Source organism: Diabrotica virgifera, chromosome 8 (assembly GCF_917563875.1).
Source record: "Diabrotica virgifera virgifera chromosome 8, PGI_DIABVI_V3a".
Classification (NCBI taxonomy): domain Eukaryota; kingdom Metazoa; phylum Arthropoda; class Insecta; order Coleoptera; family Chrysomelidae; genus Diabrotica; species Diabrotica virgifera.
Window position 1 is genome coordinate 206,051,254 of NC_065450.1, and position 18,811 is coordinate 206,070,064.

At 31.5% G+C, this 18,811-nt stretch overlaps 1 protein-coding gene across 1 annotated transcript; it reads right to left on the minus strand.

Moving 5' to 3' along the window:
* Positions 1 to 305: 305 nt before the first annotated feature.
* On the minus strand, positions 306 to 14,942 carry LOC126890491 (uncharacterized). The gene is made up of 3 exons (XM_050659474.1): positions 14,794 to 14,942; positions 9,261 to 9,475; positions 306 to 724 (listed from the first exon to the last, which is right to left on the minus strand). The coding sequence occupies exons 1-3, from the start codon at positions 14,858 to 14,860 to the stop codon at positions 410 to 412; spliced, it is 597 nt and encodes a 198-aa protein (XP_050515431.1). The 5' UTR covers positions 14,861 to 14,942; the 3' UTR covers positions 306 to 409.
* Positions 14,943 to 18,811: the final 3,869 nt, after the last annotated feature.

Sequence of the window (18,811 nt, forward strand, 5' to 3'; positions counted from 1 at the left end):
TTATTTAAAAAATCAGTAAAACTATAAACTCACTTTTGTCTCTGTTCTCACAACTCTTAAAATACAACTTAACAACCATAACTATAAAAAAAATGACAACAACACATTCTTTAACCACAGCTGCTATATTGAATAATTTTTGACGTGTCACTAGAATGGCCAATCAGAGCGAACGTATAACGTATCGACGCGTAGCACTAACAATTTTTGATGAATTCGCACACATTTAAAACTTCCAATCGCGCCTAAATAACTATAACTTCAACAAGAATATTTTTTACCTTTGTTAAAATGAAATCAACAAATTAATATAGTAAACATTTAATAAATGTAAAGTTAAAAAATTGAGCAATAATTTTTTACAAATAATTAATACACATACATAAGTACAATAAATTATTTTAAAAAGCTATTTGTATAAAACAGCAAGTTCAAAATTTCCTTTATTTAACCAATACGGATATTCCTCATCAGGAAAATCAATCCACAATCCACCATTTCGGTTTTCGTCCGGATGTCCCTTATAGACCTTTCCTATAAAATGGCCACCCAACGCAGGGATCAATGCTTTTCCTAGGTATATAGAAGCGTTGAACTTTTCTACCGAATTATACTCCCATCCTACTTGAAGCGGAACGTACTCCTTTTGATCAAAGTTTTTGTATAAGTTGTCCTTGTTGGTAAATTTCCAACCAAATTTGTCCTTGTTGTTGCTGACTAAGATCTAAAAGTAGAATAATAATTTCGATTTGCATAAGTATTTTGAACAGAATACATAAATGAATTGTTCAATAGGGTGCAACGAAAGGATAGGAAAAAAAATTTTTTCAAAGAACTTTCTAATAGCACAACAAAGTTGCCTTTGGGTCATTCCATTTGAAATCACTCAATTTTGGAGCAAAAAAAATTTTGGACCTCTGATTTGTCTGAAAATTGGTATATAGCTTCTTCTTTTTTTCTCAAAATGTTATTTTAAGCGATTTTACAGTGATTTGGTGTTTATTTATACAAATTTGCATTTTCTATCGTAAAGTATCAATGGAAAACATAATATTTTAATAGAAGGGGCTCAAAAATGTCATTATTTTATTTTTATTTTATTTATTTATAAAAATCCAAACAGGTCCTAAAACCTTTTTACATGGACAGTTATAATCATAAACTTTATATAACAAATATAACTAATATATACAGTCATTAGCACAACTATTGATAGGCAGATATAGAAGACTTTAACACAAAAACAGCTAGACTAATGATATCTATTATCCATCTACTAGTTTAAACTATATGGCATTATAACAAGTTACTTTGATTCAAAACAAGCTTTTGATTAATTTTATAGTGTAGAAAACGTTAAAATACCGTTTTTTACATTTTTCTCCATTCCCAAAATACATCATAATCGATTTGGCTGAAAATTTGCCCACAGATAGACAAAACATAGGACTTTAAGTGGTGAGAAGGATTTAAATTATATTACAATACCAAAAAAGTTAAATGAAATATTATAGTCAAAAATATAGGCGTCTACTTTAAGTACAATTAACTCGAAAATATCGACCTCACGACAAAAATTGTTAAAAAGAAATTGTAATAATTGTAAATACGATTTATTTGGAACAATTTCAGTTCCTACCATTTTTGTCGAAAAGTTAAAAATGGCGGAGATATTGAGCAAAAAAGGTTCTCCTTTAAAATCAAGATGGCGGCTAACGTAACGGAGGAATTCATTAGTGATTTTAAATTTAGGCTACTATTGACTCCCCTAAAGATCAGAAAAATAAAATTTTGGGCAGCTCGGCATTCAAGGTCAAATGCTATCCCGACTGGACTAATATATACTTTTGAGTCTGATATTACTGCATGTAATTTCTTTTGTATTGAAATATAGTTTAAATCCTTCTAACCACTTAAAGTCCTATCTTTTGGCTATCTGTGGGCAAATTTTCAGCCAAATCGATGATAATGTATTTTCGGAATGGAGGAAAATGTAAAAAACGGTATTTTAACGTTTTTTACACTATAAAATTTGATCAAAAACTTGTTTTGATTCAAAATAACTTGTTATAATGCCATATAATGACATTTTTGAGTTCTTTCTATTAAAATATTATGTTTTTCATTGATACTTTACGACAGAAAATGCAAATTTGTTTAAATAAACACCAAATCACTGTAAAATCGCATAAAATAACATTTTGAGAAAAAAAGAAGAAGAAGATTTTTTGACTTTAAATATCTTATTTTTACGTCCCGCAGAAGCTATATACCAATTTTCAGATAAATCGGAGATCCAAAATTTTTTGCCTGAGTGATTTGACATGGAATGTAGCCTTTTTATGTCTACAATAAAACTACAAAATATTTTTATTCTAGGTTTCCATCTTGAGGTGCCGCAAAAGCATTGAAAAGATAGGTTTTTAACAAAAAAATACAGAAATTTTCAAATATTTTATATATTTAACTTGGTGCCATAGCTAACATTTCTTAGTCATATATTGTTTATAAGAACAGTTAACATTGTTATCATTGCTATATGTACACATTGCTATAAGATTTCTTTAGTTACAATATTTCTCTTGAGACTCAAAACATTTTTTTTGTCTCAAACTTGGGCATTATCTTTTGGGAAGCAATATTTGCTCTAGCAAAGCCATTTCTTGCTTCTAGACTACAGACACTAAGAGATGACTTAGTCACAAGCTTTATGACTCTTTCCACTGCCTGTGGAAAAGTCGCCGTTTACACCATTTATGAGTTCCGATCCTGCCTTCAAAAGTCACCGTAGACCTAGCTCTCTTATGTGTTCTCTCTTGTCACATAACATAAAAAAAACATATTTTCTGGGTGAGAGAAGTAATCATTCCTTTGAATTACTGGATCAGTTATTTGGAGATGTTCCTCACAAAGATAACGTGAAAATTTGATGAGTCCCCATAGATGTTTTAATCCATTTAGACAAGATGGTTTTAAAACAAAAATGAATAACCATTTTCAACCAGAGAAGGTTCCCATTGTTTTCATTCTGGTGGGATATGTTATATGCCATTAGAGTGAAAACTTAGTCTTAAGATGGTTTTAGTTTGATATGAGACAAAACTGGGGCATACACCTTCATTGGTGATTGCTGCTGCTATTCTGTCTGAGACACCAGTCCTGTCACAGATAGAAGTTACTGTTGGCAGTTCTAGTCGCATTTGTTTAGTTATACTTGAGGGCTTTTTGGAATTATAAATAAATTCTTGCTCGTAGCTTTGATCATGATCATCAGCATGTAACACATGTAATATTCACAGCTGTGTTACCATCAGCTACTGATTATTGTCTATTGTTGTAATTCAAATGCTGGTGTACTAGTTTTTGCCCCCTTTCCTCCCTCGTTGCCAGAACCTTTGAATCTATCTTGTCAACTCTACCAATACATATTTTCCTCGCGTCTTGGCTTTCATCTGCTACTAAGAATGTTAAATTATATTAAGGTATGAAATAAATATTTACTACTAAATATTTATTTAAATGTGGAATTCTAGTTCAAACTTTGGCAGTTTTAGTAAAAATAAATATTGGATTGTTGTAAGTTAGAACTAAAATTATCTTTAAAGAGTAGTTGTAGAGTGTGTACTTATTATTTAAAATAGGAATTAAGATATTACAATAGCTAAAATGCAATAGCTTTTGACCAAACTAAAATCATCAAAATTCGCAAAATTTAACTAAAAATTCTAATTTTCAACCCTTTTGCGGCACCTCTAAAAATATTTTTTTTTACAAAATATTATGTTTGTGGCTTAACAATGGCTATGGCAACTTTTTATCGCTATTACACTTTGAAATTATAAAAACATTTTTTTCGTTCCACCCTATTGTTCAAAGCCAATAGAAGAGAGCAGATGGAAGTAGAAGTAGAAGATGATATTGTTTTAAATATTGAAGTTCTTGTATATTAAAGTTCTTGTTGAAGTTCTTGTATATTAAAAGAGGAAATAAAAATGTCATTAAAAAACAGCAAAGATGGAAAAGCGGTATAATATCCAGATCAAATCCCAGTAGAAAGTTCCAAATTTTTAACATCTTACACAATTAAAACTTCCCCTGTTCCAGTGTGCCCATACATCAAAGTTTGTCCGACTAGACACCGTTAAGATATTAACAAATTTTCAGCTTGCTATTAATCAATATTTTTTTGGTACGCGGGATCCAGGTCTAGTAGACTTGTTTAACACTGTACACAACAGGAAACATGAAAAAAAACAGTGGTTAGTCACAATATCATTAATAAGTCACATTCTCAAATTATTCTTGAAAATAATACATAGTCGTATAAATAAAAAAGTGGATGAAGGAATAGATGATAGTCAGTTTGGGTTCGGAAACAGACTAGTAACCAAAAATGCGTTATTTGCTTTTAATTATCATCAGCCTCTCTCAATCCACTGCTGACATAGGCCTCCTCTGTAGTGATGTTGGTTATAGTTACTTTCTAGTATCCGTTACAAATCGTTACTTTTGTATAAAGTAATCATTTACAGTATTCGTTACTTTGATTACTTTGATTACTTTTGTTACTTTTGTATTTGAGTACCGGTAATTATATCGAGAATCGCATTTCTCAGTACATATTTTGTATTAGTGTTAGTAGGATACTTTGATTACTATGATTACTTTTGTATTTGAGTACCGGTAATCATATCGAGAATCGCATTTTTCAGTATTTCGTATAAGTATAAGATCCGATGTAACAACGACTTTCACCGATCTATTTAATTGATAGAAATGAAATAAATGATATGTAATCTATTATGTTAAAAATTATTAAAAACAAGGGGTTTCCGACATAACTTTGTCCAGACTAATTAATAATTAAAAATTAATTTTTTTATATTTTCTACTAATTTTTTTGGCCCGGGCAGTTATTATTTTAGATTTTTGGATCATAACAATAAAATACACATAGACCAAGACATTTAGGAAAAAATAAATGATTTTTAGGGAAATAGAGAAACAGGAAAAAGTTTTCAGTATAAAAATGGGTGGAAATGCATAACTGCAGTATAAAATGCATCAAAAAGTACATAAACATGTCAATATCAGTTATTAAGGGTCAGATTTTTTTTATTCGGGGGTTTTTGGGATCACTGAACACGACTACGCAATCAGAACCAACCTCCGAAGCACCTGCTGCCCAGGGTTACTGCTGACCAGGGTTACGTCATCTATAGTTGCGAGAGTCAAATACCCCGAAATAAGAAAATATGGCTGATATATCTGCCAATTTACTGATTTTAACGTGTTTATGCATTTTAGATGCGTTTTATACACTTTAAAAAAATGTAATAATGCATTTCCACCTATTGTTCTATTGTAGACTTTTTTCCAGACGTCATCCTAATCCTAAATACAATGCAAAAAGTTGCAAGTCTCTGTGTACCTACTATATTTAAAAATAGATTTATTCTTGTGTTTTTAGTGTTAAATGTCCTGGTCTAATAAAAGCAATGCCATACCTACATGTAAAATTAAAATTAATAATCATAGTCTAGAAATATTATCATTTGGAGAAGAGTTTGAACCTTCGTACCGTTAACATCGTATCGAAGACGAGCTAGGTAGTTATCAAAAAGCAATTAACAGAAAATTTATCGTTTCAACAAGTAAATATAAATAAAAGTTTATTTATATACAAGTTAAGTTTTTGTGAAAGTGGTACATAACAAAAAAACAGTAAGTGATATATGGCATATTGTCGACTTTTCACGTAAATTTTGAAATAATAAATATTTCATTGTATTATAATATACAATAATTGTATATACCAGTAACATTTTAAACACATTCTCAATTTTATTGCGATTTATACTGACAAAACTGGAGTCGGTTTTCCCAATAGGGGGAAAGGGCCGCACTCACTCTTGCGGGTGATACCTGTTCTCCTAAAACGATATCCACCGAAGCAAGCATGGATCAACAATCTCAACAAAACCAAATTTCACCGAAAAGCTACTCAGCAGTGACAAATCAATTTAAATTTCCGTCTAGACAGCTAGCACTAGTCTTTAGTTCAATCGAAAATACTCCACTTCATGACTACCTAATCCCTCTTGGTAACATTATTCAACCTAAAAATATAATTTTCGCCTCCCGCCTTTCCAACAACCGAGTTTGCATTTATCTTGCGAACAAAAATATCCTAGATGAGTTTTTAGATAACCATGGCCAAATCACTATCCGAGTAGAACTTTTAAAGGCTAGACGACTTATAACACCTGCCGAAAGAATTATTATGTCACAAGTATGCCCGTCCATTCCACACTATGTCATTGAAAAAGAACTGCAAAAAATCGGTCTACATCTTGTATCTCCCATAACATTTCTAAAAATCGGTGAAAATCTTCCCGAGTATAGCCATATCCTAAGCTTTCGACGGCAAGTATATGTTAACACTCACAATTTAACCATCCCAAGCGCCGTAACAATAGCATTCGAAAACACAAACTACACAATATTCATTTCTCAAGATGGAAACGTCTGCTTCAAATGCAAAAAATCAGGACACGTGGCAGCAGCCTGCACCGAGCCTAAAAATATATCTGCGACACAACAAACTCCACAAAGTTCTATAACTTCAAAGACTACAACTGTAGCCGATTCGGCTGCAGAAACAGTAACAGCATCAATTCCTACGCAAACCCTTACCAGTACGAATAACCAACCTGAAACGTCTGAATTTAATCAAGCTCCAACCACATCATCACACCAAAGTACCTTTTCACAACATACTGAGTCAAAATTTCCAAATGTAAATACAGAAGTGACCGAAAACAAAGAAACTCATTTAAAACGCTCTATAAGTGAAGTCTCCTCTCCAGAAACCTATATTGCACTTCAAAAAAACCCATTTGTAGTACCAAAACCTACAGCAACTCGAAAGAAACTAAGGACATCTAAACTTGAAGAAACAACGCATTCGAATGTATCCATTTTTAGCATGTTACATCCAGCCAAAAGCTTTATCAATAATCACGAACCACAATTTCCGCTGAACTGTGATCAATTATTCATCCTCCTAGAGAGCATAGCTGGCTTATCGAACACCATAATCAAAATCAATGACTTCACTTCTGATTTGAGAGGTCTCAGTGACATGTTAAAGAAAACCCGTCCCTACTTAAAAGAAAGATTAATAAAAACAAGGCTGACCAACTTGAATAAAAAAATACTTGCTCATCTTGGAGAGGTGAGCTCCGGATTAGAAAGTGGTGCATCACAGTCATCATAGATTAGCAGCTGGTTTCTATCTATTGTTATATTCTCCTTTTTACTTTCAACGAACTATTTGCTCTGTATCGTGCCCTAAAACATGCAAACCTCTTAAATATTTCTGTTTCTCACCGACTCGCCCAACTCTCTCCTTGCAATACAGCATCTGTATCCTAAAAGTCCTTTAGAGAAACTAATAAAAACTGGACTACAAATTGCACAAGAAACCAACACGACTCCGAAATTTATATGGATCCCATCACATATAGGAATTATCGGCAATGAAGAGGCAGACAGAAGTACTCGTAAAGCAGCAATCAAGTGCGGAATCTGAATTAGTGCGCAAGTGTGTATGTAATGATCTCAAAACGTTTTTTTTTTACAAAAAGTGATTGGTCATTTGAGGGTCCAAAATATCAAAGTGAATGTTCAATAAACAATCTACCAAACACCCTACCAGCTTTATCAGGAGAAAACTGTCCAGTGAAAGACTTACTATCTAATCTAAATCAATATTTTTGTACCAAATCTAGCTATTTGTTATTTGTTGAAAATCATTGTTAACCTTTGTTTATCTAGTAATGCCGCTAATAACCTGTTGGTGGATGCGGTAACATTTCTTTAATAAAAAAAATATTATCATTTCTACATTTTCTCCGGTCAATCTAAGCTATTTTTTTTCTAGGATTGATAAGAATAGTGTATTTATTATTAAAATCTAATGTGAAAACATCTGTGAAATCCTGTGAATGTATCTAATGTATTATCTAATGTAACATCTGTGAAATCCTGTGAATTATCTGCCTCGACAAATCGTATAGACATCTGTTTCTGGGTGCATGCTTGTTAAATGGTATACCTCTCTCTGTTTCAGCTACGTCTCAACGCCCTGTAAAAATCCTACAAAACTCTTCATAGTCTTCGCCCTTCATAGATAAAATTTTAGTTAACTGTACTGATACCGAACACTCGTGGAATACCGGTCCGATTCCGATATCAACCGATTGTAAATACAATACTCAAATAGGTACTCGCTCTGATACGATTGGTACGAAGTAATCAGAGTAATCAAAGTAATCAAATTAACGACTTGCTTCTCTGTATAGTAATCGTTACTTTCGGTATTCGTAAGTAACGAGTACTTTGTAACGAACAGATACTTTTTCAACATCACTAGTACCTACCAAGTCCTATAGATGGCTTATGGGTGGTCAAAAGTCACAAACTACACCGGTTCTGAATCGACCGTCACCCCCTCTTCAAACACTGAAAAAAAAAATTCAAATTGGTGTAACTTTTCCACACACACACATACATATAGTTCGTCCGCTATAACTTTTCCCATGCGGTATGATTCATTTTCAATCAAATTAAGTCAAAACAGAAAGTGAAACGTACGCCGATGTGTGTAGTATATAGTATACAGTATACAAAATGTATATACACATCGACGTTCGTTTCAATTTATGTTTTGACTTAATTTGATTGAAAATGAATCGTACCGCATGGGAAAAGTTATAGCGGACGGACTATACCTACATACATACCACAAATATTTTCCCCGTTTTAAATAAAAATTGAGTCATAATTCTGAGCTCGGTAACATTTGAATGGTATAACCGATTTTCAAAATTAGACATGCGTTGGAAAGGTAATGATCAGTACTATCAGAAGCCGCAAGGGTCGGACTTAAATTTTCGAAATTTTTGGGAGTTTTGGGGACGAGAACGAAAAACAGACCCTAAATAGGAAGGGCCGTAAAATCCACAGACTTGTACCAAAATGGATGGTGGATATATGGATTAGTGAGTTTTCCTAAACTTTAAGAGGGGAGTTGGCCCAATTTTCAATTCAGTCTGATTAGAAAATCGAAAATTTCGTGTATATATAGTGTCGCGTACAGGGGGGGGTTGTGGGCCACTGTCTCTGGTAATTTGTCTTTGTTAGTATAAAAAAAATTATATCAAAATCCTTCATGTGTTATACATATACCTACTTACTTTTATATCTTCAAAAACAAAGAGCAGTTTTTTGTTTAAAGTCACTCTGGTGTAGTTTTCTCCTATGATTATGTTAGCTGGAAGGTGAGCATCGCTAATATTATCCGAAACATGTACTTGACCGACATATATAGACTCATTGAGGGGCAACACGTCGATCTGTATAGCATTTCCATATACTTCTATCTTGGAATAGTTTTTCCATTCTACATTACCTAAAAGAAAACCGAAAGTTAGTAGAGTAAGTGATAGCAGAATTGTTTTTCGTTAGAAACGCTGAAACCAAATGGCGTACACAGTGGCGGCTCGTGGCTTTAGGGACAGGGTCGGCAAGGTTTTGTCTCCACAGATAGGTATGCCATATAATCAAAAAAGGCTTCAATTTCATAAAAGATTTTTGGTTTTTGTTTTTTTTATTTTTTTTGTTTTTTTTAACCTGTTTATAAATTAACTTTAGTCTATGTTGTTTCGAAGTAGCAAAATGGGTTATAACGTCATTATAAAATTTATTATTGTTTTGGAGAGGTTTTAAAAGTTCTTTTCTATTGACATTTGAGACAAGTTTGACATTCTCTCTTGTTTCATGGTGGTTCGACAATACGTTTAGACTCTTTTGAGACGAGAGAAATCCCGTTGATTTGAGGCAGAATTTGAGCACAATAATATATTAAATTCGGGAACAGTTTGTTATACCTAATGAATTGCAGTATATAAAATTAAACATATTTTGTAACTTATCACACCTTCCGAAAATATTTAGACAGCATATAAAACTGTTAACCATTTTCTTATTTTATTTGGTTAAAGAATGATGGCTAATTTTTAATGAACTTGTCTAATAGATATTTTGAAAATTCTTTGGAAATAATAATTGAGTTATCCTTCCACTCAAAAAGGTCCGGAACATTGTTTAAATAATCAAAATGTCAAAAAATGAAGAAAAACTTCGATTTTTTTCTTCGTTTTTTGATTTTAACTTTCAAAGTATTCACTTCTAAGAAACGTTACACTAACATAAAAGTTGGGTAATTAAATTTCCTACAATATAGGATTGGGTAGAAATTTTAAAAAGTGTCATCCTTGTTGCAAAACAGCAATAATTGCGAAAAAAACATAAAAAATAAGTATTCGCATTTTACGTTTTTCAACCATTTATGCTACACTTACGACCTTCATATTTTAACCAGAAAATCTATATGATATAATAAAACAATATTATACATTTCATTAAGATCGATTCAATACATTTTGCAAAATAAATTTTACAATCCAGCTTTTGTAAAAAAATTAATTTTTTCAAAATGTGGCAGTACTGACAATAAAGCAGATAGGAAGTTGAATTTTTTTACATATAGAAGAAAGGTACAGTATTCTTCTATATGTAAAAATAAATTTAACTTACTGTCTGCTTTATTATCAATTCTGCAACATTTTGAAAACATTTATTTTTTTTGCGAAAGCTGGATTGCAAAATTTATCTTGCAAAATCTATTGAACCGATCTTAATGAAATTCACAGTATTGTTTTAATTTATAATATATAGACTAAGAGCCGCTATAGGTGAAATTTCTTAATCATTTTAGGCACGATGGGACCCAATACTTAACTAACCCTAGAAAACGTTTGAACACTGTGCCGCCACTTTTCAGTGGCACATGCGTCGACAGTGGCGCATCAAACTTTCCACTTATGGACGGGATAAATAAATTAAAAGTTACCCTCCCTTACTAACAGAATTATTTTTTTTTTATTTTTTTAAGTTCTATGTGATTAACACATAGGATTTTTCCCCCTACCACCTCCATCAAAAACTTCATTTTTGGTTTTTAGTTTTTTTGGTGGGATGCAATCAATTTTAAAATTTCAAAAAATTCACACGCATAGCTGAGGCTTTTATAAAACATGCCTATTTTTTATAGACCCATAGGTAGAGTGTACATAACCTCAAAAAATTAAAAGACAAAAATTTTTTTTTAAAAGCTTATAACTTTTTTTGAGGAATAGCGGCAGGTCTAATTTTTTCTTAATCTTGTGTGTTTTATTAAACACTATATTTTTAATTTTTTTCAGATTTTTCCGTAAGGAAATCCGGAAATTCTTCAAAAATCCGAAAAACTGTTTTTGGAGGGTTTTGGGGGATTTTCCCTATTTTATAGACTTCATAATATATCAAATTAATTTTGTTTTTATAGGTTTTATGTAACTTGAAGTCCTTTAGAATATTTAAAAATCAGAAAAACACGTTCAAACCCCCCAAAACTCCCTTAAAAAACAGTTTTTTGGATTTTTGAAGGTGACCAGCGTTACAGAAAAATCTGAAAAAATTAAAAATATAGTGTTTGACAAAATACACAAGCCTAAGAAAAAATTAGATCTGCAGCTATCCCCAAAAAAAAAGTTACATACATTTTTCCAAAAAAAAAAAAAAAATTTTTTTGAGGTTACACTCAACCTACAGGTCTATAAAAAATAGACGTGTTTTGTAAAAGCCTTAACTATGCGTGTGAATTTTTTTAAATTTTAAAATTGAGTGCATCCCACCAAAAAAAAAATAAAACCGAAAAATAAAGTTTTTGATGGTGGGGGCAGGGAGAAGGGGGTGGTGGGTTAAAATTACGATGAATCTTATGTCTTAATCACATAAAACTTAAAAAAATGAAAAAAATTAAATTCTGGTATTGAGGGAGGGTATTTTTTAATTCATGTATCCCGTCCATAAGTGGAAAGTTTGATACGCCACTGTAGACGCATGTGCCACTGAAAAGTGACGGCACAGTGCTCAAACGTTTTCTTTAAGGTTCTACTATTTATGTTATAGGGTCCCGTCGTGCCTAAAATGATTAATAAATTTCACCTATAGCGGCTCTTACTCTAAAATGGCGTACAGATAAAAGCTTATCGTACAGCTACACTTAGTGGAGAGAAAAAAGGAAAAAAATATCCTGTTGGTGACACAACCACAGTATAAAGAGGGACAGTAAAACCTCTTCCATGTCGGCACTTTGATCTCAAGAAGTAATACCGGCGCTGCAGTACGCAATTGGTAATTCAACAGTGGTGGATGCGGGTTTTTCCTGTTAAAACCCGTAGGTACGTTTCTATGCGACTAGCATTGCGAGAGTGGGGCAAAAGCGACTGGAAACATTGCTCGGTCGCCATGCGCGACTAAAGATTTTACTGAGAGAGGATCTACTGTCCTTCTTTATACTGTGACACAACCCCTCCAGGCGGAAACTAAATTTTTTGAGTAGTATGGACATCTATATTAATAACCTATACGCTCTGAGCTTCGCTGGTGGCGCTCCTAGCGGATTACTAATTCAACTTTCACCGGTAATTTTTAAATTTATTATTTAAATGTTATCGCTTAATATTTACAACGCAAAAAGCAATTAAATTGTAATCGATTTTTTTAAGATTTTGCTAATCATTTTGACGTTCTATTGATAAAATATGAATTTCTTACTTCGGATACTTTCACAATTATCGTGTAGATGGCGCCAAGATTAATAGATTAATTTATAATTACATATTACGGAACATTAAAAAACTTAAATTCAGTATTTAAAACGTAAGTATATTTAAGGTAAAAATATATACCACAGCTTTGACCAACTAATATTTTTTATAATTAATATTTTTAATTTTAATTTTAAATTAATCACTTTGATATTTATGTCAAATTTCCGGTAAACGTTTACAGACTTGCCACTACTGGCGCTCGCGAATTTGTAAATATCCCCTCTACGTACGAGCTCACAGCGTATATGTTTCCTGCAACCGATTTTGATGATATACATACTTATAAACAAGTGAAGATCAAAAAACTGTAAATTTTCGCTTTTTTCGTCTATAACCAAAAAGTTAAGTATTTTCAACAAATTTGAGAGTGAGAAACTCATAAATAGTATAAAAAACTTTAATATGGCGTTCGACGTATTGGTCTATTCTTATTGGTTGCTTAGAAAATTGCAAAATAAATCATAAATTTTGAGTTTTTAGAAATATTCATAACTTATGTAGAAATTAACTTAGAACGTTCTTATTACACGGATTATTGCTGAGACTTCTGGTGCTTAAATCATACCTTAAATTTCAAAGCAATTGGTCAAATAGTTTAAAAGGTATTTAATTTGTTTATCCCAAATTAATTTTTTGCCACGCTTTAAGTCAGAAAATGATGAAATTACACTAATACTTTGGATAGTTTATGAAAGAAGAAGATAGTTACTATTAATTTAATTAAAAAAATGACAAAAAAATAATTCTAAATACTGCAAAATTATTTTGCAAAAGCATGTGAATTAAAAAAGGGGACTAACTTCGTCCCTAATTGTCCTAATGTGTTTCTCCTTCTAAATGTGTATAAAAATTCGGTCTTTCCAAATATGAAAAAATAATTTTTTTACAGGTAACTGTTAAAAAGTTATTCTAATTGTTTATAAGTAAGCAAAAAATCGACGTGTTTTTGCAAAATAATTTTACACTGTTTAAAATTACTTTTTGTCATTTTTTTTAATTAAATTAATAGTGTAAATCTTCTTTCATAAACTATCCAAAGTATTACTGCAACTTCATCATTTTCTGACTTATAGTGTTGCAAGAAAATGAATTTGGGATAAACAAATTAAATAACTTTTAAAGTCTTTGACCAATTGCATTGAAATTTAAAATATAATTTAAGCACCAGAAGTCTCAGCAATTCGTGAAATAAGAAGGTTCTAAGTTAATTTTTACATAAGTTATGAATACTTATAAAAACTCAAAATTCATAATTTATTTTGCAATTTTCTAAGCAACCAATAAGGATAGACATATTCAGCGAACGCCATATTGAAATTTTTTAGACGATTTATGAGTTTCTTATTCTCAAATTTGTTTAAAATGCTTAACTTTTTGGTTATAGACGAAAAAAGCGAAAATTTACCGTTTTTTGATCTTCATTTGTTTATAACTATGTTTATCATCAAAATCGGCTACAGGAAACATAAAGGATATTAATATACTTCTCAAAAAATTTGGTTTCGGCCTAGAGGGGGATGTGTCAAGAGAAAAATCTTATTTCTCTGGACTATTACCAGAATCTAAATCAAAATCTTGTGATTAAATTGATAAAAATAACAGAAACAATAAAATAAAATTATTTTGTGAAATTTTGTTAAGAAGTAAACTGTCAGCAAGTCTATTCAAAAATGTAATATTAACTATAAATGGTAGTATTATACCGATTCCAAGTAGTTATCTGAAGTTGTTTGTGATTATTTTGCTACAGCAAAGAAGAAAATATTTCAAAATAATTTTTTAAATTCTCGATCTAAAAGTTTCACGTTGTCTCTTTATTCATTTACAGTTTTTTCTTTAGACCTGTTGTTGGTAATGAATGAATGGACGTAATCAATAGTGTAATGAATAAAAATAATACCATCTTTAATAATACCTAACAATACCTAAAAAGAGGGTATACAATGTATACCCAAAATATGTCATATTTTCGTTATAACTGGAATTTTAAGAAAAATGAACAAACTTTTACCTTTTGACCCATTAATAAGTGAACCAAAAACAAATAGAGACCCCAATATAAACACTGAAGAACACATTTTGTAATACTGACAATTATTAATTCACTGGAACTATAAATATCTACGGTCTCAAATATTGACAGCTACTTGGAATAAAATTTAAGATAAGAGGTGTTATTAAATACCCCCAACATCCTTATCCAAGATGTTCTAAGAATTTTTACGATGGATCAATTGTAATGAATATGTTAATTTTTTCAATCCAAGGTTATGGTAAATCCCCTGTTTAACATCAAAATTACACAATTAAATTGTGGATTGTTGTTTTATATTTATATACACCGTGATATTGAATATGTAACACCCAGTAAAAATTTGTTTTCATTATATTAATTGCCGCGATATTATACAGGGTGTTAGGTAAAGAATGGGCCATAGCTTAACCTCAGGTTCCTGAGGTTAAAATAGGCCAATTTAAGCTAACTTAACTTAGTACAAAGTTTATAATAATCGAGATACAGGTTGTCAAAGTTAAACTTTTTTTTTATTTATTATTGAATATTTCCTGACAGGTATGAGATAACAACATGAAATTTGGTATGTTGGGGTTTTTTGGGTCGACAAAGCTAAATACCCTACCAAATATTATGTATTGCTCAGAGGGCGCCACATACGCCTTTAAACACTCATTTATTACGTTCAATTTTTTTTATCCCTCACTCTGCATAATTTTAACATTAAAATTTTTATTCTCCTATTAGTTTTACTTAAAAAAGGTATACTTCATTCATCTCCCTAAACTCAACCTTTTTCGAAATAAACGCATTTTAAATCTGCGATACACCATCATTTTTAGCATAATATCATTGTAGTTACACTCGAAAAATAACTTAAAACCATAAAATTATCCAAAAATGTATCGCAAATTTTTTCAAATGGAATTTGCGATGCAATGGCATAAATTTGAGAACTGGCACAATTATTATGGTTTTAAGTTATTTTTCGGGTGTAACTACAATGATATTATGCTAAAAATGATGGTGTATCGCAGATTTAAAATGCGTTTATCTCGAAAACGGTTGAGTTTAGGGAGATGAAAGAAGTATACCTTTTTTAAGTAAAACTAGTAGGAGAATAAAACTTTTAATGTCAAAATTATACAGAGTGAGGGATAAAAAAAATTGAACGTAATAAATGAGTGTTGAAAGGCGTATGTGGCGCCCTCTGGGCAGTACATAGTTTTTGGTAGGGAATTTAGTTTTCTCGACCCAGAAAACCCCGACATACCAAATTTCATGTTGTTATATCATACCTGTCAGGAAGTATTCAATAATAAATAAAAAAAAGTTTAAATTTGACACCCTGTATCTCGGTTATTATAAACTTTGTACGAAGGTAAGTTAGCTTAAATCATCCTATTTTTACCTCAGGAACCTGAGGTTAAGCTATGGCCCATTCTTTAGCAAACACCCTGTATATTTTTTCATGGAGATCGAAATTTTGCAGAGAAAACTTCCAAATATACTGTATAATAAGATAACGTGTGATCCAAAATTATTGTCACCATAGGTGGCTCTGAACGACAGAGATAGCTATACAGTGTATGTCTATTCTTAATTCAGATATACTTTCCAGTTTACGTCAACTTTGCAGTGTACGTCAACTTAACAATAAAAGTTAGGTTATATAGAGATGTTGGTGGCGGATATAATATACTCTTGTTTGATTTTATTTATTATTGTTACTTATAATTTTGTTAATTCTTTTTATTTTTGATTAAGTTCTGTGTTAAAGGTTTTGACTGATTTTTTATGTTTTATAATGTTAATCAAAATTAGTTAATAAACCAATGATATAAATTTAGATTAAAACAAGACATACGTAATTTTTTGCACGGCTAGCTTTGATCCCAATAATTGTGGATCGCTCGTTAGTTTTGCAGTATAAATTAGTGGTTACTGATTTGTAGAAAAAAAAACAATGTTAGTAAAAGATAGGCAAAACCCAAGAGACTGCATTTCCAAATAAATAAATATTTAAAAATAAAAATCTAAAAGATCTAGAACGAGGACTCTCCAAACAACAGATAAATAAAATCTACTTACCACTACACAAATTGAAACACTACGAAACTTTACGTAGAAGATATAATTCTTATAGCGGACAATCACAACAAAATGCAAAAATTAGTAAACACATGGAGAGAAGAGATTTATCCTCCTAATTCCATAGGTCCAGCCAGCTGGACAATGTTTACTAATTTATTACACGGTGACTATTCGGGTTGGGCATCGCTGCGTCCTATATTGCAGCATATTGGACTTCGTATTTATCAGTTAAATTTACTCGTTTGAAAAATTTGACAACAGCGTCTACCGCGGTAGTTTGTTGTTACATGTGGTGAAATTTTTTAAGGTATGATGGTGGCTCCACAAAAATACAGTAAATTGTAGTGTTTTTCTGTACTTAACAGTATTAATTGTTTTTAATGTATGTTACTTGATGATTGGACCAGTGGTGTCATGGCAAAATTAGCAGTGCGGGAACGCAGTGCCGGAACGCACTGCTAATTTTTGTTTTCAAAACCTAAATTCTCTATTATTTTTTTTCTTTTCTTAACCAGTGCGGGAACGGCGTTCCCACGCGTTCCCACACCATGACACCACTGGATTGGACGTATTTGTGGTAAATATATATTTGAAAATAATTACAACTGGACACGTCAGGCGTCCTCTAAACTTTTTGTCCAGCATTTTGGACATTGGAACTTAGTTAGCAAAATATGTTACCATACTCACGTTTTTTAAGTTTAGTTACAAATAGTAAGAGGATATTGATGGAACGTGAATTGGAGGCTATTTTGACAGATAACTATTTTTTAGTTAGTGAAGATAGCGATAATGACCAAAGGAAATAAATTTACAGGAATTTAAGGTGAATGTTGGAAGGTCACTAGCTTTAGGTGATAAGCCTGCAAGTGGGAGACAAGCTAGTGCATCTATTTCAAGAGAACCAGAGACATCTGAAGATGAAGTGCCCATAACTCCTGTAAAAAGTCTACAGTTTTCCAGTTACTGCCTACAGATGTAAGAAAAACCAGTAATGACCATTTGCCAATATGCTCTGTCAGCAATAGAAATTCTTTTCGCTTTGCCTAAACCTCTTGGATGCACTAAGAAGATGAGATTCTTTTGTACAAAATGCAAAATGTATATTATGTGTATTTCTCCTGAACCAGAATGTTTTTTCAGTTTCATACTTAAATTATATGAAAGCTAAGTCCTGATGTCCATTATGCTGGACCTGTCATTATGTGTGTCAAATAATTTTTTTATAGTTTTTATAGATTTTCGTTTATTGTTTTCACAAATGAGAGAGAAAATAGAAAATATTATTAAAATAATAAAAACTTTTTTCTTGGGGCTGAAGAGGATATAGGTAATGAGGAAAGAAGGTCTGCCGTTTCTCAGGTGAGTACCAGTTCTACAAGGATAGGAATTAGTTTTATTTATTAGATTTTTAATAAAGAAAAATCTCTCACCCAGCCAGGATTTGAACTCACGACGTTTGGATCCAAAGATAGTCCAAAGATAGGAGGGGTTTAATAAATAAACTGTATTAAGAATATATTACAAAAATAAGATTATTACAAAAATTTTCAAATTGATTTTTCTAGAAAACGGTGTGTCCTACCGACTTTAAGCAAGAGTACCTTTTAGTACTAAAATACCTCACAATTTAATAGTCAAGATTCAAAAATGCTTAAAAGTTAAAGACAAAAAAGTTATGCGATAAAATAACCATTGCCTTACCCAAAACAGACGCCTATGACCGGTACTAGAAATTCGCAATAGATGAAATCGATTAACCTCTAGAAGATAAATATGCGTACCAATTTTCGTTTTTCTAACTAGAAGCTTATGGTATTTAAGAAAAACCAATTACAAGACGCCATCTTCAAAGAGCTGTAGCTTCCTTAGGAAGAATTTTCGGACTCAGTGAATTTAACTAAATTGTCTTAAAATTATC